Source organism: Polypterus senegalus, chromosome 17 (assembly GCF_016835505.1).
Source record: "Polypterus senegalus isolate Bchr_013 chromosome 17, ASM1683550v1, whole genome shotgun sequence".
In the NCBI taxonomy this organism is placed as follows: domain Eukaryota; kingdom Metazoa; phylum Chordata; class Cladistia; order Polypteriformes; family Polypteridae; genus Polypterus; species Polypterus senegalus.
Window position 1 is genome coordinate 78,935,725 of NC_053170.1, and position 25,017 is coordinate 78,960,741.

Sequence of the window (25,017 nt, forward strand, 5' to 3'; positions counted from 1 at the left end):
GACAGTGTGTCTATTAACTTGCGGATTTGCCTGCGAGTATTTGGCGGCAGCGTCACGAAGTTGTTTCCGTCTAGCTGCATCAGAAAATGTACCACCACGTCTGACACGCCTCCTTTTTACTGTTTTCTCACAGCTTGGATTGCTGCTGTCATAATCGGTTTGAGTTTCATGGTTTGTTTCAATTACGTTAGTATTTGCAGGACTTGTTGTGTTGAAGTGACATTCGGCATCTGTCAAGCCTTGTAAGCTTACAACCAGTTTCATCGATAACTTCGCATTCAGCTTTTGAGAGTTTAAACATTCATAAACATCAAAGTGTCCACTACTCAAATCGTCACCTGTGAATCTAAAATGTTTAAGAGGCATTGTCGGTTGTCCAAAGGTGTAAAATATTTGGCCATTTCGGTACACTTAAAAGCGACGACTGAACAATTCAGCAGCAGCCATCTACTCGCATGCAGAACCATAGGTGAAGGGCTTAAGCATTTCACTCTTACAGCGCTCCTGTGTAGTATAATTATCTCCTGTACCGTCATCAGTCCACACCTTGAACCTGTCCCAGTCATTCAATACATAAGACACAATGTTCCTCCGGATATCAAGAGTGAGCCTGATATGGCCGTGCAATATGTAACACAGAGAATGGAAAAGGCAGGCGCAATCTCCGGGCATGGAAACCACTCGGTAAGTGACAGTTCTTTGATCGATGGTGATAGACATGTTAATGGGGGTATGGTTGGAACGATAAAGGAAATGGGTACCTGAACAATGTAAAGTAAGTCTAAAATACCTACACAATAACTATAATCATAATAAACGAACAATAAAACAGTGGAGAAGCCGTGGATTAAATAAAAAGGCTGCAGTTCTCAGCAGCGAGATGTGAATACCTTGGCGAAGCAAGGAAGGGAATAAAGAGACCAGAGCGACGGACAGCCTTATATATGCAGGCAGCCAACTACGTGGGAGATGTGGGGATGGGGGACCCAACGCCGCCTCACATGGCGACCGAGCTGCAGGCTATGGGCGTATATATATATACATAAGTAGGATTCAGTTAGCGTTGGGAATCCGCATACCAAATTTCTTGAAGATGGGCCCATAAGTAACAAAGACCGTTGGAAAGTTCAATATGGCGGCCTGCAGTGGCGTCATACCACTGAAATAAGTATGTACATCGGTTTTGTTAAGTATGTACATCGGTTTTGTTAAGCACAGGGAAGTCACCTACCAAATTTCGTGAAGATGGGGCCATAAATAAGAAAGTTTAACATGGGGAACGTTGTCGACTGTTATGACCGTTACGTGTAGATTTTCGAAATGAAACCTGCTTAACCTTTGTAAGTAAGCTGTAAGGAATGAGCCTGCCAAATTTCAACCTTCTATCTAGACGGGAAGTTGGAGAATTAGTGATGAATGAGTCAGTGAGGGCTTTGCCTTTTATTAGTATACTAGCAAAATACCCGCGCTTCGCAGCGAAGAAGTAGTGCGTTAAAGAAACTATGAAAAAGGAACATTTTAAAATTAACGTAACATGATTGTCAATGTAATTGTTTTGTCACTGTTACGAGTGTTGCTGTCATCAAGGATTTGATTATCATTATTTCTTTCAATCAGGTTCGTATTTGGAGGATGTGTTGTGTTCAAGTTATATTCCTTGTTTGTCAACCATTGTAAAGAGAACAGGTTTCATTCATCGAAGTGTTCACTACCCAAATTGGTACTCATGAATCTAAGATGTTTAACAGGCATTCCCGGTATTAAGTTGTGGATTTGCCTGCGAATATTATTGGCAGTGTGTTTATGAACTTAATTTAAACTTAAGCTTTACACCTTGCTTTCCTATTGATATGTCTGCAAAGGCTTGTTCAGATTCAGAGGGTTGTTCCTTTCTTACTGCATCAATAAACAGCTCTTCTTCCTCTTTATCTGAGACATCACACACTGCATGCACGGGTTTACCTTTCCTAGTCCTGCAAAGTCAGTTCACGTGAGCCGCTCGGAGTACATGCATCGAAGGTTCTCAGCTATGCTTGTGTTATCTCGTGCGATCTTGCGATGTCCACTTTATTTAATGTTAGCTCAGACCAGGCACTTAAAAGTTTCTCTCGCACTTTTGCTGAGTTTGTGCCAAACACTAGTCTATCCCTGACCATCTCATCTTCGTTTGCCTAAGCACAGTCCTTCACCCATGAATATTTAGCGGCAGCATGTCCATTGGATTGCTGCTGATGGACGGCCTTATATGGGCAGGCACTCAATTACATGGGAGGCGTGACGATGAGGGACGCAACTCCGCCTCACACGGTGACCGAGCTGCAGGTTATGGCCATATATATGTACGTAGGTAGGTTCCAGTTATGACCGTTACACATAGAATTTTGAAATTAAACCTCCCTAACTTTTGTAAGTAAGCTGTAAGGAATGAGCATGCCAAATTTCAGCCTTCTACCTACACGGGAAGTTGGAGAATTAGTGATGAGTCAATCAGTCAGTGAGTCAGTCAGTGAGGGCTTTGCCTTTTATTAGTATAGATGATTTGAAAAACAAAAGATTCTAATGGAGAGGTGCGAAGAAATTTAAGGCGGCTTGGGATTACGACTTTTTTCATAGGCTACAGTGATTCTAGTATTATGTTATGCAATGCCTGGAGCAAATGTATTAAAACATACCACTGAAAATAATCAAGGTAAAGAGTACATATTTTATTTTTTAACAGGTCATGCATTTTACTTGTAATGTTTTATTTTCCACATGCACTCATACCTCACCTAATTTTTTCCCATTTGCCCTATTTCTCTCATTTTTAGGAAAGCAAGGAAACGTTCTGCATGAAGAGGTGCAGTCTAGTAGCTGGTTCCAGTACTTGCCATCTTCCATTGTTAATTTTCAACCTGAACTACGCTCACTTGCTACACCCATCAGCCAGGACTACCTGAAAGATACTCTACAACAGTGGATGAATTTGTATGTAGCAGTTAAACTGTGTTTTGCAGGCTAAATGGATTGCCTGTAAAATACTTTTTTAATTGATTAGATGCGTGTTTTATGTTTGTCCAGTGTAATGATGATGATTTAGTATTGGTGTTTTTATATGCTGTTTTTTTTCTTACTTTGTTACACAATTCTTGCTTAGCATCTTAGTCACAAATGACTGCATTGGTCAGATAAAACTTCCTAGTATCCTCCTTGATTTCCAATTGGAATTCTGAGATGTTTCCAGGTCACCTAAATAATAGTTCTCTTGTGTGTCCCTATCCTCTGGCTCGGGTGACCTTGACTTTGAGAGGTAATAATGGGTAATCCTTACTCGGTGATTTCACCTGTGAACTCACTCCTTTCACTTGGAGGTGCATAGCTCTACTGTTGGCTCTATTCTGTAGAGAATGAGCCCACAATCCATGTACAGTATACTGACAGCTGACATAGACTACATAGGCTACCATGTAAGGCACTGACTTTCACCTACCTACAGCTTCTCTTAGCTTTATGTATTGCAGGTGTCTACAGTAGAGCTTATTAATCTTCCATGTCCTGATCTCTTGTGCAAGAGGTCTCCTGGATTTTGGGGAACTGACCTTAGCCTGAACAGAGGCATTCAGTAGCCATTCCCAGGACTTCCTCACAATTATTATAGGTCTTAATCTGTCAGGCAAATATAACTTGTGATAATTTAGCTGTTCGGCACCTGTATTTGCCCGAGTATCACAACCAATTCCGTCTGATTTACTTTACATAAACCAGCCCTTAGTTCAGACGTGCTGTTTGTTTGAACAGTTTTTGACTATCATAGGAATTTGGTAGCAATTCACCACTCAGGTTAGTCAGGCAGGCCAGGCCATTCCTCCCAGTCACACCTTTCAACGTATCTCCCTTATTCACCATGTAAGATTTGAAGTCTCCCAATAGGACTGCCTGTTTGATAGAATGCTCCTTTTCAAGAATCAGACTTGTCTTCTAATTGTTAGATGCAGGCAATAAATTTTCTTTTGTTGCAACTCAAAGTTGCATTGAGCCGCCTTAATACTATCAATGTCATGCCAACTGAGGATACATAAATCCAGACTTCTCTTTAGTCACTTCCGTGGGGCAACTCTGAAAGTTTTATATCTTTGTAGACACGAGAATAACTACATTTAGCCAATTCTTTTTTTTCCTTTAAACATGAAATATTTCCTTCAATATCTGCTTTTCCAGATTCCATCACTCTAATATATCTACTTCTTTGCATCCATGCTTGTCACCCAAATGGTATTGCACATGATCATAATTCTTTGTCCTGTTCGTGGTGAGTCAACAGGCCAACTCCACATAGCTTTACAGGCTGAGCTTGTATCACTGAACCGCCATGCTCTATCCACAAAGTTGGCCACTGGAGTGGATTTCAGTAAAGGTCTTCTAAGTGAGGTTAGATTAGAATTATTGACAACCATCATATAAGTTTAATTTTGGATTTCTGTTTATCTGTGCCCTTTATGTTCAGAACATAGCGCTTAGTACTATGGAGGCACACAAGACTCTTTTTACATGCCAAGGTCATAAATCTAAGGGTATTGCTGTTAACCTCTTTAAAATGAAGTAGTAAGTTTGTTTAAAGTGCTATTAAGACTGCAGAATAATTAGGCACTAACTGTCTTTTTCGCATACAGGTGTAAAGAAGACATTAAAATTGGAATCAGCAATTTACTGGTCTTTGTAAAAAGCCTAAAAGGCCTGGCTTCAATCAGAGATGCTGTGTGGGAACTGCTTACAAGTGAAGGTATAATTCAGCACTGGTATACCATTTGCCAGAGTTTGTTGGACGGCCCCCTCTCCTTTTGGGAAGATTTTCTGCAGCCAATTTTCCTTGCACGAGTTCAGGTGGAGACTGATTTACAATTAAGTTTTTTTAGCAGGCATTTAAAGTGTTTTGTTACAGAGTGCTTTATCCCCAGCTTTAGATTTCAAACCTTGGAAAAAATAAAAAAAACTAATTACAATTGCAATATAAAATTATATTATCTAGGGATGAGTGAGACTTAACCAAGTTTATTACGAGGTGAGTTTACTCTCGCACCTTAAGACACACACACACACACGCTCAGGGATCCTATATACACAACCACGTATGAGTGATGCCTAACTGCCTGTCACCCTTCAGTGTTCCACATAGGATCTCATCCACATAAATACATAAGCCTCATGCCTGTACTTCACACAGGGGCTCACTATCACTGGCACTAACGTATGTGTTGGCGTCCCTGACACACACAAAGGCTCAACACCATTTTATTATATGTATCAAACCAATGGGGTCTTATTTCTAGTGCACTTGTACTTCCTATTGAGGTGTGACCTCTCAGCCTTGGTAAACCCTCCAGCGATGAGCAAAGTGGCCATCTCCCCAGTGCCGGGTGCCCTGATATTTACTTTATTACTGTAAGCACTCTCGATGTAAAGACAAACTATAGAAATGTAAAAGCAATGTGGTATTTTTTTTTAAAGTATGAAAAATACCAATAGAAGAAAGTACAGTAATCCCTCCTCGATCGCGGGGGTTGCGTTCCAGAACCCCCTGCGATAGGTGAAAATCTGCGAAGTAGAAACCATATGTTTGTATGGTTATTTTTATATATTTTAAGCTCTTAGAAACTCTCCCACACTGTTTAAACAGTGCTCCATGACAAGATAGATGACTGTTCTTTATCACAATTAAAAGAATGCAAACACATCAATAAAAAATCAATAGGGCTGTTGGGCTTTTAAGTATACGAAGCACCGCGATAAAGCGGCCGCAATGAAGGGATCAATGTGAAGATAGTCTTTCAGCATTTTTTAGTGGAGCGTCCTTATCTTCTAAGCAAACAGCCCCTCTGCTCACACCCCCTCCGTCAGGAGCAGAGAATGTCAGAGAGAGTGAGAGAGACAGAGAAAAGCAAACAATCAAAAATCCATACGGGCTGTTAGAGCTTTGACGTGTGTGAAGCACCGTGCGGGAAGCATATCGTATATCATTGAGGAGTTTTATTTAATACGTAATATGTGCTCTGATTGGGTAGTTTCTCAGCCATCCGCCAATAGCGTCCCTTGTATGAAATCAAATGGGCAAACAAACTGAGGAAGCATGTACCATAAATGAAAAGACCCATTGTCCACAGATATCTGCGAACCAGCGAAAAATCCATGATATATATTTAGATATGCTTACATTTAAAATCTGCAATGGAGTGAAGCCGCAAAAATCGAAGTGCGATATAGTGAGGGATCACTGTATAATCTAGATGGCAAAAGTCTGGATATAGTCTTAGAAAAGCTTACTAAAAATTAGCACAGTCAAGGGTGGATGTTGTCCTGAGCAGCTTTGTAATGACGCAGTTGGTGTGTTTTATAAGTGTACATTCTCTGACGTGGAGATGAGAGTAGCACTATTTTCATTCTTAATGCTTCTTCCTTTTGCCCAACTTTTACCTCCCTGTAAATATTTCCAGGGCTTCTGATACAGCTACCTGGTTGATGACACCTGGTAGAGCATGTTTTCCCTGGTCCTGTCCTGCTTTATTCTGGCTTCACCCTCCAAACAATCAAATTTACAGTTTGCAACCTGTTGGACATAACCCTTTATAACAGTATAATATGCCCAATCCAAAACTTAATTTGCAAATCATGATGTGCCAGAGCTCACAATAACTTCCTGAGGAGCTGAATGAAGATGCCTCATTAACAGAAATTTTGGCACAGGCACAGCTCCATTTAACTTTGAATTATATCATAGCCCTAATAAATATAATACATCAGTATTTTACATGCATGCTTGCACAAAAATATTGGTAATTTACTTGCATATTCCAAAACCATTTTAAAGTGACTAAATTGTTTTGCACTTTCCAAAACTGTGAATAAATTATTCTACTTAGTCCTATTAGACTGGATGAAATCTTAATTCCCATTATCTGGAAGTGTCCATAGCATACAGCCATAGCTTCCTGACTTGCATCCTGCCTCTCTCCTAGATTTGCTCAGGTTGGTTGCACTTCAGTCCATGACATAAAATAGGACACTGGGTTGAACTTTATAAATAATGGCCATTTACCGGTAAGTCTTGTGAAGAGCAATAATACTATGGTTGAAACTTACAGTGATGCTTAATTTGCTGTGCAAATTAAGATTTGCAAAAACACATGGTCACTTTCTTTACTTGATATCACAATTGTGTTCTTTGCCACCAACACCTTCTCATCACTATAAATGAACTCTCTGAATGCCCTGACTCTTGGCAATACACTAGTAATGTGACAGGGTGATCCTACTTTGTTTTCACCGTACAATGCATCAGGCATGTCCAGGTTTATTCATCCTTAATTATTGTTATATCCTCTTGTATCCAGTTTGCACCCTCACAATGAAAGAAGGTGATTTTAAACATTATTGTCTAAATTCGGAAGAAAATCACACCTGTGGAGCTTCTTGTTACCTGGTTTTCCTGAATGAAGTGCCATCCCCTCTTAACAGATAATTTGGAAACTTTTTTCAAAGGGTTGCACCTGGATAACTTTAAAAAGCATTACAGGGCTATCACTACCCAGAGTTGCTTAATATATAGTGCATTGGTCCTATTTGACAGTGTCACATGTGGATATACTGTATAGTACTGATAAATGAGTGGCAGAGTAATATTTCCACATTGCATGTAAAGTTCTAAAGCCGGAGTCTGCCCACCTTGTATCTAGAATTGAGCTAGACTAGCAGAGTTGCACATCAAGAATGTTGGTGTGTTCTTTCAGTTCTGTTTTCTGATATTTTTCCTAAAGTGTTGTCAGTTTTGTATTGTTTGCCCATCAGTGCTGTAAAATGGTTTATCTCTCCCATTTATTTTACAACATCACTGACGGAAAGTTCTAATCAGTGGGTGCAGCAGTGTCATGCACACCCAAAGTTCACTCTTTTCCATAATAGCCATGGACGGGAGTTTTGGTAAATCTTAAATTATTTACATCTCTATGTGTGGAGTAGAATGTTCATATTGGACCATTCGTTCTCCTTAACCTTGTCAGATATGTTCTCAACTGCCATAGCAGCACCCCTAGTACAGCTTTCTGTTTAATCTTTGGCAGAATTTGACAATTTGTTTTCATTTCTGCCTCACATAAGTACTGTTGAATTTCTAAGGTTTTTATGGATATGCCAAAGAAATTTAAAATCTTACTCTGCCTTGTTTTTATAGAGTACTAGAAGGGGAATTGATCGCCAACCCCTTCCCCCTCCCCGCCAGAGCTGTATGCCGTTGTGAAGAGGGGAGCTGAATGCATCCCAAGGAGACGTGACCGCTCCTCCGAAACCCCTCTTAAACAGTAATACAATGGGAAACAAATAGTTTTTTTTTTTTTAACCTCTTTGCTCGATCAGCTGCTGGATTGCTGCTACAGAGCCCCACGATCTACACTTCGCTCGCCTACCCCTCCCCTGCCAGTTCTACATGCCGTTGTGAAGTGGGAGGCTGAATGCACCCCAAAGAGACACGGTCGCTCCTCCAAAACCCCTTCTTAAACGGTGATACAATGGGAAACAAATAACAGTTGTTTTTTTTACCTCCTCTTTGCTCGATCAGCTGCTGGCTTGCTGCTGCTGTCATGCCACGTGATCTGCATTTCGTGCGACGCTTCAAATGTTTAAAAGCCTGTACAGCAGCTGTACTTTTGTCTCACTACCTTGTCTCTCTTCTCCCCCAGACATCCTCAATCTGTTTTCGCTGTTCCGTTATTTCACCGAGTAGCATTTTCTATTAGTTTGCGCTAATGCAATCTTTACTCTCTTTGTTTGAGTCTTTCGAATTTTCCTACTTCCATTATCTCTAACCTGCTCTGCATGTATATCACGGTACTTGCTTCCAAAGGTTGTAAGTATGAAGTGACTTGACTGTCTTGCAGGACATGAAAGTGTCTCTTTGTCTCTCTTCAAATAATTTCTCTTCAAAAGATCATGTCCTGTCGCAGAAAAAAAGTCTCGTCTCATCCCAAGATTTTTTTTTTAATAATAGAGAGACAGAATATGTATAAATTTTGATGATGGAGATGGATTTTGCATGTTTAGCTTGGGTATTTGACTGCTTAGCTAAGTTACCATCTTACTGAAAGATAAACATGGGCTAATGAACATCAGCTTTTTATTAAAAATAATACATATTTAAGCAGACATGTTTTTTTCTATTTATTACTGCTTGAATGTTTGTCACATTTGTGACAAATGCTGGCATTTGACTAAATGAAAAAATTACATTAGGCTCATTTCTAATTTTCTCTTCCATTGTAAGTGATTGAGAATTTAGAAGCAACTTTTCTTTTGATAACAAGGTATACCATATGTGAGACATTTAAACTACCAGTATTTTAAGTCACTCATTATATTAAATATTATAAAACGCCAGAGTTTAGTCGTCTATATCTGCCTGTAAATAATTTCTGCATATACAGTCATGTCCAAAGGTTTGGTGAAGATATATTTTGTTGTTTTTTTTTTTTTATTTTAAAGAAGTTAACAAACGTGTATTCTACTTATTATTTTTCCTTAAAGGCTCTGATAAAAGAAGGTTTAGAGGAAATATCTAGTAGCTCCAAACAGCTTCTCCTCACAGCTCTCTTGGAGTTGGAAACAGTGACAGACTCCTGTGGTCAGAACAAAACTCTGCAGTTTGAATATGACATTGCCTCCTTCCTGTGGTCTGAAACTCCAAATGATCTACCAAGTGATGCTGCCTGGATAAACGTTGCTAACCGTAGCCATATTCTGAAAAGTGGATTGTCTATGAAGGCACAAGCTTTAACTCCTTGTGTCCAGAACTTTTGTGGTTCTTTAGATACAAAACTCAAAGTCAAACTTGAAGACCTCCTTGCTTACTTACCACCTGAAACTGCCTCAAAGGGGCCTTTAAATATTCCAGACTCTGATTCACAGCGAAAGAATTCTGCATTTGATCGCTATGCTGATGCTAGTACAGTTGAATTGATGCTCCAAGAGCATTGTCTGGCTTGCACACGCTACATCCTTTCTTGCATTCAGCAGGAACTAAGAACTTCACAAAGTCGGCTAGATAGCTGCAGGTTTTCGCTTAGAGGTGGTAGTCTCAACTCAGTTCTTTTTATGGGTCGTCTTTGTCAGTCCATTGGAGAACTGTGCCCCAATCTAAAACAGTGCATCATGGGAAAGCAGGATATCCCTGGTAACTTGATCAGAGATGCAGTGCGCATTGGTCGAAAGACTGGAAAGGGAAGCAGTAAGGTCATGGAAGTGAGCACTACACAGACAAAATGGCAAGAACTTAAGGAAGAACTATTGCAGCACAGCTTGGATGCATATCGTATTTGGACCAATCTGATATCTAAGGTGAGGCAAGATTTTAGCAGGTGAAGTACTTCTTTCTTCATTAAGATCTGGTTAGACTGAAAGTACAGAATAATCTGTGTAGCTGTAATGGTTAAAATGTATTTTGGTTTTTAGCATATTACATTTTTTAGTTAAGTTCAGTAAAGTTCTTACGGTAAATCTCTGCGTAAACCATGTTTATTCCACATTTATTTTTTGTTCCTTTGTTTAAATCCTTGCTAGTGTTTTTGTTTATTTTTTCTTTTTTATGTCTGGTTCTAAAGAATAATATCTTATTTTGTCATGTTTCAGGCTTTGATCCAAAATATGTCTGAGATGCTCCATTCTGACTCTGCAGGCAGTATCCTAGCTACAGTAACTAACTGGGAAGAACTGGAGATACAAGAAGAGTCTGAGCAAGGAAACAGCATCACTTCAAAAATCAGACTTCCTGCACAGGTTAGAAATTGCTAGATTTATGTAGACTAAATTTGTCAGTTTGCTGTTATAGTTTTATGTGTACATTTTGATGACAATGTCTCAGCAGGGTTTTTATGAAGTGTAATATACATCACCTATATACATTTTCCTGTTGTCATGAGTAGATAGTTCAATGACTTGATCGAAGTTACACAGCGAGTCTGATGGTGGAGACTAAACCAGCAGCCTCATTGTTAATAGTCTACTGCATTACATATTAAGTTATATTGTCTCCAAGATCTGTGGTGGGCTGGTGCCCTGCACGGGGTTTGTTTCCTGCCTTGTGCCCTGTGTTGGCTGGGATTGGCTCCAGCAGATCCCCATGACCCTGTAGTTAGGAAATAGAGGGTTGGATAATGGATGGATGGATGTCTCCAAGATATAGCACTTTGAAAAACTAGAGAGCCTTCAATAAAACTGACCTCTATTTTTAAAGATTCAAATACAAAGAGTGAGATTTTGTTCATGTACTAAACGTGTTGAAGGCGACGAAAACCCTTGGGCTTGATAATATGTTGCCAGCAGTGCTGAGTGAAATCAAATACCTAACCTATAAGCATTTATTAAGCATATTCAAGTATTCACTACAGATGGTTCCCAGATAGATAACTGGAACATTATTAGGATTGAGATAGAATGGATTGCACTAAATCTAGACCTATAAGCCTTACTTTGATTACATCTAAGATTTTGCAAATTATAATCAGAAAAAAATTAAACATCTTCTGGTATGTTGACAATATTAAGAAAAATATAGTCACATTAATCTGTTATACTTGTTGAACAGACAACCATGGTAGTACACAAAATCAAAGCTCACAGCTTAATTTAGTTAGCATTTTCACAATGGCCCTTTTTACATCAGTGGCTGCTTCTAAAGGCTGAAGTTATTGACATGAGAGATCATTTACAAAGAGTAAAGATTACTGATACTGACCCATATGAGGTGAGTTATCCGTGGAGTCCCTCTGTCTATATTAGAACTGTTACTCTTTTAAATTTATATTAGTAACCTCAGTCCAGATATATTCAGTAATCTTCTAAATTTCAAAATCAAAACTAGACAGATAGAAATAAAATTGGTATATTTGGAACAATTTTTAGAAATGGTAAAAGCCTGTAATGCAGTTAATAGACAAGAAGAAAGTGTGACGTGCAATTTAAGACAGAATTAATATAATATGGGCCTGCAGAAAGCAAATTGAAAATTGAAACACTGAAAAAGATTTTTGAAAATAAAGCAAGAGACAGTATGCAACAACTTTGGGATGTATTAGTGATGCTGAATTTGGAGTGTTGTGTACAGTCTGGGTCACAACAGTCTTTAATGGAAAATGTAGCAGTGCAGGTGGATGGATGTCTTTTTTTGACTGGCTAAGGAAAATAAATCTGTTTAGTTTTGAACTGAGGTGAATGCATAAGGACCTAATCCAAGACTTCATAATTCTGAGGCATCCATAAAGTTGATCCAGCAGTATTATTTCATTTATATAGTGAATGTTGTACTAAAGGATGCCAACTGAAATTAAGGAGAAGTGCTTTCAAAATCGAAATCTGTAGAAAATGCTCGGATCATGCAGTTGAAGCTGACATCCTGACAGTTTTTAAAAAATATGTGGATGAGATAATTGGACAACCTAACAATTAACTAAACAAATGGCCCTAAAGCATTGCATTGTGTGCCTTTATTAACAAAACTTCTTTTCTTTTTGCTTTTTTGTACACTGGCACATAGTTGATTTGAGCATATTATCTAGTCACTTTTAAAAGGTTGCAGGGTGAAATCTTCAGTAATATAATTGGTTGTTTCTTTCCACACCGCCAGCACCCGTTCAAATGTCTCCTGTTTTCCATTTCTGAAGCAATTCTTTTAGTATTTCTCATTGTCTTTTTGCGGGAACTTTTTGTTTTTCAGATATACTTATATGTTAAATTCACCATGCAGTTCCTCCTGTATTGTTACCGTCCCAAGAATGAAGAACATCTTAAACTTTGTGAATTCATATACTTTAACCCTGTAATACATGCATTTGTTCTTTTCATTATTGATATTAGAAAAATGGGGTAAATATTCTACAGTAAATGTCATCACAGTAGTGCATTTAGTAGAGCAACCTTTGGTTTGTACCCCAATCATGCAATGTTTTGTATAATTTTACTAGCCTTTTTTTTCCTGTAGATTCCTTTGACGTTATATGTTAGTGTGTACAAATAAATACTAAGGATAAGACATTTTGGCAAAAAATATTCCATAAATATATTGCTGATATTTTTGCAATTTGCACAATATCTTAATATGTTCTATTTTTCTTTTATTTGGCTACTTTGCAAGTTACTGAACAGGCACAACCCAAATGGAAACACAGCAATGTTTTGTTTTGTTTTTAATGTTTAAAAGCCGATATGTTGTTTGGCCTCCTTTAGATTGCAAAATCGAAGTAGTTTACTTTTCTTCTGACATACTGACATCTTTGGGAACTAATTGCTTCATAAGATTTTCTGCTACTGGTTGCTATAGTGTGGCTTATGCTCTTTTATGTTTATCATATCTAGATGTAATACCAGGGAAAAGATGAAACTCTTAGCTCTCTTCTCATATTCATCTTTTGATCTAATACACAAATGTCTTCAGTGCACAGCAAAAATAAATTAATTGACCTTGCTGTTCCAGTACTTTAGGAGGGGACTGAAGATTTGTCCACAAAGAGCTGAATAACATGGTGCACAGTGACTGGCAAAGAGTAGCAAGCACACTACTTCAAAATATTGTTAGACAACATAATTGGTACACTAATTTTGAATATTTTAATCTTTAGAAAAAGAAGAAAAAATGAACAGATTAGTTAAGGATCACTGGATGTCTATATTCCATCTGCTAAAGTTGTTTTAAATAATGGGTTTCTCAAGAAATTATGTTCTGTTTGCTAAAATTGTGTCTCTTTTTAAACAAATTACAGATGAGCTCTGTAAGTGAAACTTGTCTGCTTTTCATTCTTTTTGTCATTAGTTTTTCTTTGTCAGGGTAGCCACCACATTATAAATGTTACGGGGCATCGTCACATAGTGGATGTAGAACATCAGGGACATTGTTAGCTGGTCTTGCCAGCATGAACCATAAAATGAATAATTCATTTTTATATTTTCCCCCTGGATTATAATTTCATCTGTGGCATTCTTAAATTTGTGTGAAGCCACAGAATTTCCTGTAGTGCCACTCAGTGTCACCTCAGTTTACCATGCTGCTTCGCTGTTCTGTTAACTACCAGAATCCAGGGGCTGTGAAGCAGAGCACACATGGTGATTTGTACAGATAATTTCTACATATTGCTGGTTTCATTATCTACTGTGGTTTTCTCATGTCCTCACCAAAATATGTCTGTAGGTGTGCAAAGGGGTTCTTGTGCATTCAGAGGTTGAGCAGCATATACTTGTGGATTGCATTTCCATTGTCACATTTCATTAATATTATGCATTTATTTTTGATGTTTCATTCACTTAGTATTTAATGTGTCTATATTAAGATTTTTTTTCATACACTTTTTGAGATTAATTTTGTGTACCCATTTTTTGGTATTTATTTCACATGTTGATTTTTTTTTTTTTTTGGCAATTTCATACACACTTTTTTCTGATCTTTAATTTTGTGCAATGATTTTTTTCCTATTCTTTTTTGTTCAATTTTAGTAAAAGTAGTATTTTGTAGGTTGGCATTTTCCATATTGTGGTTGTATTGTGTTCTTGTGAATTCCAAATTTATGCTTGCTTTGTTTAATTCTAGATTATAAACACCAAGTACATTATCTACTCAGTTCTTCATAAACAATATGAAGTTTAAAAGTTTCCTTTAAACCTACAGTGTTATGACTGGACACCTTTGGTTTTTAACATTGCAAAGGCCTAGCGTACTAATTAAGATTCTAAATGAAACGTATGCTAGAAAATGCAAAAGGTACTTGGCTTTTCTCACATCCTAAACAGCTGCAGCAATAATATGCAAACTGTAGAGCTGAAAGAGCAAATTCATTTAAATTTTGTTTGCAGTGGGTAGACTTTGATCTTCCTTGCCGGAACTGGTACACTGTTTAAGATTTAGGTTGCTGTTAAACATGCTAATAACTGAATGCCTCCCCCTCTACAGTACCAAGTGAAATACTTTCACTTACACTGTGTTGCTTTTAACTTCTCTTATGACTGAATGTGTGATTGAGTTGTCTGGTAATAATTGAGGTGTACTGAAAATGTATTATTTATTAATTTTGAATGCACCTTTATCCAAAATATGTTCTGCAATCCCATAATCTTTTTAGGTTTTTCTCCCTTTGAAGGAAATATTTACTTTATCATAATAGCATGGTACTTGTCTGATCAAGAGGAAAGATGCTGTCAGTGGAAGCAGAATTATGTTAACTTATATAATGTAAAATGCCTTGTTGAAAAATTTTATGATTGTTCTAAAGTGCATCTTTCTGCAAAAGTATTCAGTTCTTTTTTTAAAGTGTACTTGTTAAATGATGTCTGTACCTTACATCATTTTTTTATTATTACTTTCTTTTAGCCCTCATGGTATATTCAGTTATTACTGTTCCACCTGTGCCAAGAGGTGAATAGAGTTGGTGGTCATGCCTTGCCAAAAATCACTCTTCAAGAACTTCTCAAAAACTGCCTTCAAGAAGTGGTGGCTGTTTATGAAGTACTCACAAAAAACAAGCAAAGCAAGGTATGTGGTTTATTATGAATTGTTCCTTTTTTGAAGAAAATGGGTCAAGTAATTAATATTCTATTAATGGTTGATTGGTTGATTTTTCATTTGTATATTCCCTCAGATAGGCTGAAAATGTCGGACTGTATACTATTAGTTCATTTTAAATGGGGAGACTTAGGAAACCTACAGTATACAGAAGTGAACTAACAACAGATTAACATCCCCATTGCTTTTCTGTTTTATTGCCATCTATTTTTAAAGGACCTTACAGGAGCAGGCTGGCCCTTTACTCTTACATTGTAGAAAAGAATTAACTCTGTAGTACACTAATGCCTTAAACTAATCTTCCTGCATATCAATTCTATTAGTATCCTGATCTTCCATGGTTTTTGCTCCGATATACATTGTTAACTGTGGGACCTCCTATAGATAGGTGTGTGCTTTTACAAATCACATGTAATCAATTGAATTGACCACAGGTTGGCTCTAAGCAAGGTGCAGAAACATATCAGTGATGATCAGTAGAATTGATTGGACCTGAGCCAAACTTCAAGTGTCGTAGAAAAGGCTCTGTACATTGTATCACTATGGTATTGCAGTATTTGTTTTATTTAAATCAAATAAAATTCCATACAAATAAGTCAAGTTCTACAAAAATAGGTTTGAAACAGATAAAACCCTACCCCTGAAAGAATCTTTCGAAAATTCTGTTTTCACTTTGCTATTCTTGTGCGCTGCATGTTGACTGATGTGGGGAAGAATTTAATTGAAGTAATTTTAGCATAAGGCTGTAACATTAGTGTGAAAAGCTAAATGGGTCTGAATGCTTACTCAGTGCACTGTAGTTTAGGGCAAATGTTATACCGTATATAAGACAGTTTATAGTCTTGCTTACTGATTTTTAAAGGTCCAGAAGATGTTTATTTTATATCTTGAGGCTAACCTACCTAACTTAAACAGAATCACCTTATTAACAAAGAGGTCTTATATGCCTACATGCATCTGTTAGTTCCTTCCATGTTCATATTAATGTTGTAATCTTGGGCACTCTGTTAAAAAGTACTTACCAATTTTAAGCAAACTATTACAATTTATCCTTAATACATAGAACAATTTAATTGATCATCTCAAGTTTCTCTCTTTGGCTAAAACAAAATTGGGCAAGTTGCAAATGCCCAGGCAGATGCCCCCAGTATACAATTGTGTTTTTTTTGTTTTTTTTTTAACACTGCCCCCTCACACACACTTCTAATTTAAACCTCTTAGTTATAGTGAGAAGCCAAGCAAAATGACACCTTTCATTGGCTAAAAAGATTACAATATGCAAGCTTTTGAGGCAACTCAGACCTCTTCTTCAGGCAAGATGTAACCTCTTAGTTAGATATGCTACAGTCTGACTTTTCAAATGCATCTTCTACAGTGAACAGCCAAGTCAGTATGCATTTCCTGTTCAGTCCTAAATACTAATGCAATATATACACCAATGTATACCAAAGCAGCTTCTTGATCAAAGGAAGAACTAATAGCAAGAATGCTCTATGCCAAACCAAGCAAAGTCTCAGAATTTAAAATATAGCAGGTAAAGATGCTTTGCCGCCGAGATTGATGGACTTATATTGCCAAAAGACTAAAACACCATTTTGTTTTCCTAAAATAGAATATACAGCATCACCCCATTGCCTCCCTTTTTCTGATATGTCCGAGGTTGATCACTTTGGAAACTACATATTTTGAATATATTGTATGCATCTATTGTGACTGCTTTTTCAAAGCCAGGATCTGTGGCACGACAACATGTTCAGGAGTCCTGTGTTACTTTTGTGGTTTTATTTCAAGTTTCTTTTAAACATTCAGTCTTAAAGATGAGATTGTATTGAGTATTGCTGTTTTTACTGCATTATAATGAAAGTAGTGTGATGTGTGAAATAGTGAGAGAGTTTGCGGGATGGTATGAATGAGTCCCATTCACATTTAAATTTTGTCTTTCATCAATCAAAACAATACAGGTAGACAATGGTCTTTTTCTTTTATTTTTCAATAATGGAATTATTAATATCTATCTACTATGTACTATACCTGCTCTTGACTCACATTATATAAATCATCCGGTTTAAAAAAAAAAAATCATAGGCTGAGCAATTGATTTAAAAGTTTTTAAGTTACTGGAAATTAATAATGTGCTTATTATGTTGGGTCTAAAAAGTCGTAACCTGTCTCATGATTATGTTGCTTTTCTCATCTTGGTTTTATTTATATTAAACTATTCTGCTGATTAAAATCTAAAATATCTAATCTGTATCTTAAACTATGTTGTTTTTCCTCATCCTTCAGCAAGATGTGTCCTTCCCTATGACTCAGAACCATGCTCTGCAGCTGCTGTTTGATCTTCGTTATATCAGTATGGTCTTGAATTCAAGGCAGGAGGAGAGCAAGGTTGGCCGTGCCATGATAGACCCTAGGTATTACATTTTCTAAGCCCTGCTAAATTTATTCTCTCTTTGTTTGTTAACCTAGATGATTATTATTTAATAAATTTTTTTTCATGGAATTACTCGCCTAATAATCTTTCAAAAGGCATTATGATGTCCGTATAACTATCTATATGAATCAGGCATACCTATATACTCCATTATACTGCAAAACATCATAGGAACCACCATGAATGAAAATATACTGAACTGCACAGAAGTGTATGGGAATGTACACAGCTATGACATGTAAATCCCAGTGATCGACAGTTTCTGACGGTTACAGAAGCATATACTGTACTCTTAACTTGTAGCTCTATAATGCTGTAGTTCCCCTGGTGGAAAGTATAACTCATGTTGATTGCAATTCCTGAAACATAGATCTCCACTTGTGGACTAATCAAATGCAACTTATAAACTACAAATAAATATTTTATTCTCCGCTATATTGGAAACATAGGCATTTTTGTATGTTTTGATTTCAATTTACATATTTAAAGAAATGTAGGAAAGAACATCACTACTAGTTTCACTGATATTTTTGAGGAATATTAAAGGTTAACTGGTGGTTCTCCAAAACTTTTTCCACAACTCTTCACAGTATCTTGCATCCTTTGGCGTGAGATCCATTTTTTCTGTATTATCTGTCACAACCTCCAACTGTTTCCACCCAGTCATCCTCTGCCTTTTGTTTAACATAACACCACGTTAAGTACTTTTCTTCTCATCACAGCACCTATCACCTCCAAACCAAGTCTTTCTTTTAACTCTCCATTCATGTTCTTCTTAACTCTGTGACATTACACATATCCATCTGAACCTTCTCATCTTTACTCTTTCCAGTTTTGCTACCTGCTCTGCTTTCATCAACCGTGTCTTATTCCCATATGGCATGCTACAAGTATTCTTCACATATCTTTCATAAATGTCACCCTTCAGTGGTAGAGTGATTCCATTAAAAGTCAAAATCTTTCATGCATCTCTCACTTTGGCTGTGTCTGATGTACGCAAACCTCTGTTTACACTCCACATCTCACCTAGGTAGCAGTATTTCCTACTTGTCTAAAACAGCTTAAATTCAGATAGCTAAATTAGTACTTACTGCAGCATTCTGCACCCCGTTCTTTGTTTTCAAGAATATACTACTATATACAGCATAAGAGCAGATATAAAGTTCAGGCTGGTGTTAGAACTAATCTTCTTCTTCTTCTTTCGGCTGCTTCCATTCGGGGTTGCCACAGTAGATCATCATCATCTTCCATATCTTTCTGTCCTCTGCATCTTGTTCTGTTACACCCATCACTTCATGTCTTCTCTCTCACCACAACCTTCTCTTAGACCTTTTTCTTTTCCCTGGCAGCTCTATACTTTGCATCCTTCTCCCAATATACTTAGCACTAATTAATACTTGGAACTAATGTGCATTGCCAATCGCCACTAGCCCAAAGTTTCTATACCGTTTCATGCATCACAGTTGATTTGTCTTTTTGGAATTTCTGTATGATATATTGTTGATCTCTGTTGCACATCTCAGTGTGCATAAAGTAAACGATAAAGTTCTGGTTTATGATTAAAGTCATATTGCAGTAGGTGCAAAAATTAGTCTGTCATGACCGCATCCTGGTTAGTAGTAACTTAAGGAAATTATGTCTAATGAGATGGTAGAAACAGTTTATCTGATATGTCTTGTTGTATTTGACAATGGCACAGAAAGGGGACTAGTGTTTAGTATTAATGATATTACCTAGATATATTACCAACTCCTACTGCTCCACTTTGATATAAAGTTCTTCAGCTTGTTTCTTAAAGTATTATGCCTATCTCTTTTAGGATTCAGCAAGTGATAGACACTTTGGAAAGTTACATTGACCCATTTGATTTGGATGTGTTCACTCAGCCTCTGAATAATAATCTGACCCGTCTTTTACAGAGGACATCTGTAAGTACAGATTAAACCCTTTGTTTTTGCACATCATCAATTTAATGTTGAAACAGCCAAATTGCACAATAAAAGATTTCTAAGATCTTTTGTCTATGACACTTGCTTTGATAAATGAAGCTGTGTTTAATAAGTGTCCTTAAAAGAAAGAGAGCGCTTAAAGTTGTGGGTGGTGGAGCAATAGTGCGAAGCAGACAGTTGGTATCTTTTGAATAAGTTGGTAAATATTTTAGCTTTCTTGGCTTTCTCTGTGTATTTACCACAATTGTTTTTCAAACTAGACTGGAGATGCTTATACAGGTAGTCCCCAAGTTACGGATATACGACTTACGAACGTGGCTGCAGCTGCTCCTTCATCTGTCTGGGGGACGCGACGCAGGCTCCTAAGTAACTACCTCTCCATCATCTTCGGCCTGGGGACACTGCAAGCGGTGACTGGAGGGGGTGATTTCACTGCCCACGCAGTGTAGTGTCCCTCGGGTGGCTCCCCCATTCAATCTCAGTGGGCGGCTGGGTGCGCGGCAAGCGCTCGTGTGCAGGCCGGCAGCTTGGTGGGGCGGAGGGTGGCCGGTTCACTGAAACCACCACAGCTACTGCTCCTGACTGAATGGAGGAGGGATGAGGCAGAGGGGGGCATTTGACTGCCCGCCCACAAAAGGCTGCCCCGTTTGTTCTCGGTGGGCGGCTGGTGATGCTGCAAGCGGTAACCCGGTTGTGGCTGAACAGAGGCCATTGAAAGTGAATGGGGTGGCTGGGGCAACATTGTAGTGAGCCTCGGGTGGCTGCCTGTTGAATGGGGGTGGTGGTGGGTGATTCATTACTCACCTTTGGCCGCACCCTGTTCGCTCTCAGTGGGCTGACGTTCCAGGCAGCATACTGTATGCAAGTGGAGGTGACTGTGTGGTGGGCGGGTGATGAATCACCCCTCGCTGCCCCCCTTCATTCTCAGCAGGAAGTTGTCTCTCATCCGTACACCATACGTGCTGATGAGGTGTGCCTTCCTGCTGTGGTAGTGTGTACATTGCTGTGCAAAACAGCTCATCTTAACCTTTTGTCTTTTGAAACACAAATCTGATGCAAGTGCTGGTGAAGAGAAAAAGCATCACCATAGAAAATAAAGTAGAAATAATAAAAAGGTCAGAGAGAGGTGAAACTCCATCATTCATTGGCAGAGCACTTGGTTACAGTCAGTCAATAATAGCATTTATTAAAATAATGTACCTGTTCTGACTTACATGCAAATTCAACTTAACTACAAACCTAAAGTCCCTATCTCGCACTTAACCCGGGGACTGCCTGTATTCAGGTTAACTTTTATATGAAAATGTACTTCCCACAGTTTAGAAGTTCTTCAGCTTCTTAATCTGTGCAATTTAATATGGGATTTCAGGAGGAGCTAGATCCTGAGAATGTAAAAACTCCAAAGACACTGCTGTATTTCACTTTGAACCCAGAGCTCAATTGTGTTTTAGTTGTATTCTCCTTCTCCCATTAGTGTTGATTAGAGGGAATTCTTATTAATCAAACCACTACCTTCATATGTTGCTTTAAAGGAATATTTAATCACAACAATTGGCATGGATGGCAGTTGGATGTGGCTGTGGTTGTCTACAACAATTTGTTGTGAAAAGGGTCTAGACAGCCATAAGTCTATAATCCGGTCATTTTCAAAGACGTTGACTACTTGGTAGTCAGCACTAGGCAACCTGTTCAGATTTAAGTTGATGTAGCCAAGCCAAGACCAGTGGCAAAGAGGTATTATGCGACCCTTGTAGAATATTGTTTCCCTATTAGGTACATTCTCTCATTGTAGTAGAGTGACATTAAGTAATGCTTAATGTCATAAGTTTACACAACTCCAAAAATACTCTCAAGGAATAACTGTGAATTATGTTTCCCTCGTTGTCACTAGATGTTGTCCAAGTTTTCTGCTCTTGTATGTTTTTATTTTCTATATGTAACCAGTGCACTGAGATAATAAGTCTTCCTGAATCTCCTTAAACACTATGTTGACCTCGCAAATGTGTTGGTGCATTTGTTAATATTTGTATCTTTGCAACCAAAGGTAAAATGTGACCTAGGGCAGCTTCTGTGTGGCGCTACCAAAAGAAAAACTTCTGGTAGACCTTTAAATTTATCAGAAAAATTATTACCCCTCGCATCTGTTTTTTGTATAATTCCAAGAGCTGCACATATTATACAAATAAAGTATATGCTCATTGTTGTAAGTTCAGGTCATGTAATATTTTGAGTTAATGAGTTTGCTGGCCAAAAGTTGCTAAGTTTATTTCATTGAATGCTGCTGAGCAATAGAAATTGCCTTCACTTAATATCATAGTAATATAGCAATCCTTCCAGTACAGCATTTATAATTGGTATGCACCATTAACTAACATTTGGCAATTCCTTCTTTTTAGAATTAAAGCTGAGCAGGTCTAATCAGTAGTCACATATGTCTTAATTAGTAGCATTTATATCTTTTGTACAAGTATATTAACTTGCAGTTGTCATTGATGAAGTTTATATTCAATAAAAAAATGTTTTCATGATGAGTTTTAGAATTTATTGTTTTATTATACAAGTTATGTGTTAAAGTTCAAATATAAAGTCATGTTTTTGTAAAGCAACTTTAAAGGTGAATGTTTATTGAAAGTACAGACTACCAACTTTTTTCTTTCAGTAACACATGAAGCTAAATCCTCTCAATAGTGAACTTATCCACAGTTGCACTTTGATATGTTTTCAAGAAAAAATAGAAATATTGTTATGAAAACATGGCACACATTCTTATTTAGAAATTGTTGTTTTTGTTGTCACATCTTTTTTGTTCATTTTGAGTATTAGAGGTCTCATACATCTTGTTCATGATATAGTAGCAGGTTGAAAGCCAACATAATTAAGGGACACCTCAAAGCCAAAAAATTTTAACATTTCCCCGATTTCCATAATCCTTTATTTTTCATTATTAGCAGAGCATGTTTCCTTTTTTTTTTCTTGATATTTCATTCTTAAAAAAAAAAAAAAAAAGGTTTTAAAATAACAACATAACACTGAATTTGTTATTCAGTAAACATAATTAAATAGTCAAGGAACTCTGTACTTTTGCAAGGCACTGTGCATGTATACAAGATAATATAAGCATTGTATATGACAGATGATAATCTGAAAAGTGCTCAATCCAGTTTAGGGTGTTACAGAAGGACAAGAATTTATCCTCCTAGCATATCAAAAAAACTAGTTTTTAGTTATCTTAAAAATGTAGCAAAGTTAACATTGACTCTCAGAAATGAAGACAGCAAGTTCACCCTTCACATTAGCAGTATACACATAGCTCTGTGTGTTTCTTCCACTTAAGCAGGGTGTACAATGCACCTTGTAATTTGTTCATTCTTGACTGTCAGTGGTCCAGTAAACAATGTTTGCAAGAGTAGTCTAATTACAGGTTATCAGTTATTCTCTCTGGAACAGTTTCCTATGCTAAACAATGAACACTATATACTACTTAATCTATACATCTGAGATCCTTTCTCATTGTGCAATGTTTCAGGAGTGTGTCTAGGACTCTATAAATAAATAAAACAGGTAAGCAGCCTTATAACTTGAAATATAGAACTAAATTGTGTTCCACTCTTAATAGGTATTTTATATTGCCTTTGGATTTATTGCATTTTTTCTGAACAGGTAGAATGTAAATGTTCCAAGTAAACTAGATTCTTTAACAATTACTGCAATTATTTATGCAATGTCTTAATGTTTTTCAGGTCCTCCTTGGTTTGATTACGGGTACAGAAAAGCATTTAATCAGCCGTAACACCTATGTAAACTCCCAAGAGCCATATAATATTCTTCCACTAGCTTCAAGCCAAATACGGTATGGATGATATTAACATAATCACTTTATTAATATGCACTTCTAAATTTAATGTTTTTCACTATTTTGGATGACATAATCAACACTCACTATTTATATGTTAAAGATTATTTATGTCAATTTAATTTTTCTTACTTTTGTCCTAAGTGGACAGGAAAGAGTAAATGTGACTCTGTTATTAATTGATCCATTATAAATATTCAGAGGTGAAAACCACTAGGGGATATTTAAAGTACTTCTTGCATAAATATTTCATACATTTAATAACTCTTGTATACATGTTTCATTGCAGATTTGGTCTCCTGCCACTCAGTATGTCTTCCTCACGGACATCCAAATCATCTACAAGGAGTTCTGAAAGCATGAAAGCACAGGTTAGTGCAAATTAGAGGGAATGTGGACTTTACTCCAAATGCTCTATTATAATATTTTAATTTCCACATACAAAAATGTGTTCTTTAACAATTAACGTATAGTAACATTAGTATGATACTACAGATCTGATTCATTTGTAAGTGTGCTTCTTTTTAGGAATGAATAGATTTTACTTCTGGCATAGTATATTATTACTCTATAAAACGTAGATTATAAATCCATTACTCCCCATAAGAAATAATGGAAACTCGGATGATTCGTTCCACAACCCAAAACTATTCATATAAAAATGATTAATACAAAATATAAAGTAAAAATACATAAAACAAATTAAACTGCACTTTACCTTTGAAAAGAATCGTGGCTGGTGTGAGAGAGACGAGAGAGAAAAGGGTTATTGTGTAGGATGACTTTCGCTCTAACTAATGGAATCCCTGGTATCTGTCAGCTCACTGGAATCTTCTTTTTTTGCGAATTGAATAAGAAGCCTATCCAGTGACAGTTGCTTTTGCCTGAAGAATCACTACACTTGGAGACAAAATTAAAAAATGCTTTACGCACTATAAGGTTTCTAAACTCTTTTGGGATTCCACCCAATGGGACGACACGCGGAAGAGCGTCCCAAAGCCACTATGGGCTCCCAGCACTGTAGCAGTTCGCCATAAAAGCGAATCCGAAAAGATTGCGGACATGTTATAAGCGCCTGCTATTGACAGGAGATAGAAGGAACATTATAATTGCGCAGGGCACAGAGTTACTTGGCTATTAACCTGGCCATGACCCTGCCTGACCGTGCTGTTCCTGTTTCAAGCTGAATAAAGCTGGTGCTGCTAAAGTACTGAGACAC

The 25,017-nt window shown here is 37.3% G+C and overlaps 1 protein-coding gene across 6 annotated transcripts in view; it reads left to right on the forward strand.

Moving 5' to 3' along the window:
• The window catches only part of cog1 (component of oligomeric golgi complex 1), a 52,821-nt gene that overhangs the window by 16,686 nt on the left and 11,118 nt on the right, over positions 1-25,017 (forward strand). For all 6 annotated transcript variants that reach the window (XM_039739242.1, XM_039739236.1, XM_039739237.1 and 3 more), the window contains exons 5-13: positions 2,811-2,967; positions 4,650-4,860; positions 9,547-10,356; positions 10,648-10,794; positions 15,371-15,532; positions 17,849-17,976; positions 19,816-19,924; positions 23,686-23,795; positions 24,088-24,169. In XM_039739242.1, coding sequence (XP_039595176.1) covers positions 2,811-2,967; positions 4,650-4,860; positions 9,547-10,356; positions 10,648-10,794; positions 15,371-15,532; positions 17,849-17,976; positions 19,816-19,924; positions 23,686-23,795; positions 24,088-24,169 — 1,916 coding nt within the window. The remainder of the gene's footprint in view (positions 1-2,810; positions 2,968-4,649; positions 4,861-9,546; positions 10,357-10,647; positions 10,795-15,370; positions 15,533-17,848; positions 17,977-19,815; positions 19,925-23,685; positions 23,796-24,087; positions 24,170-25,017) is intronic.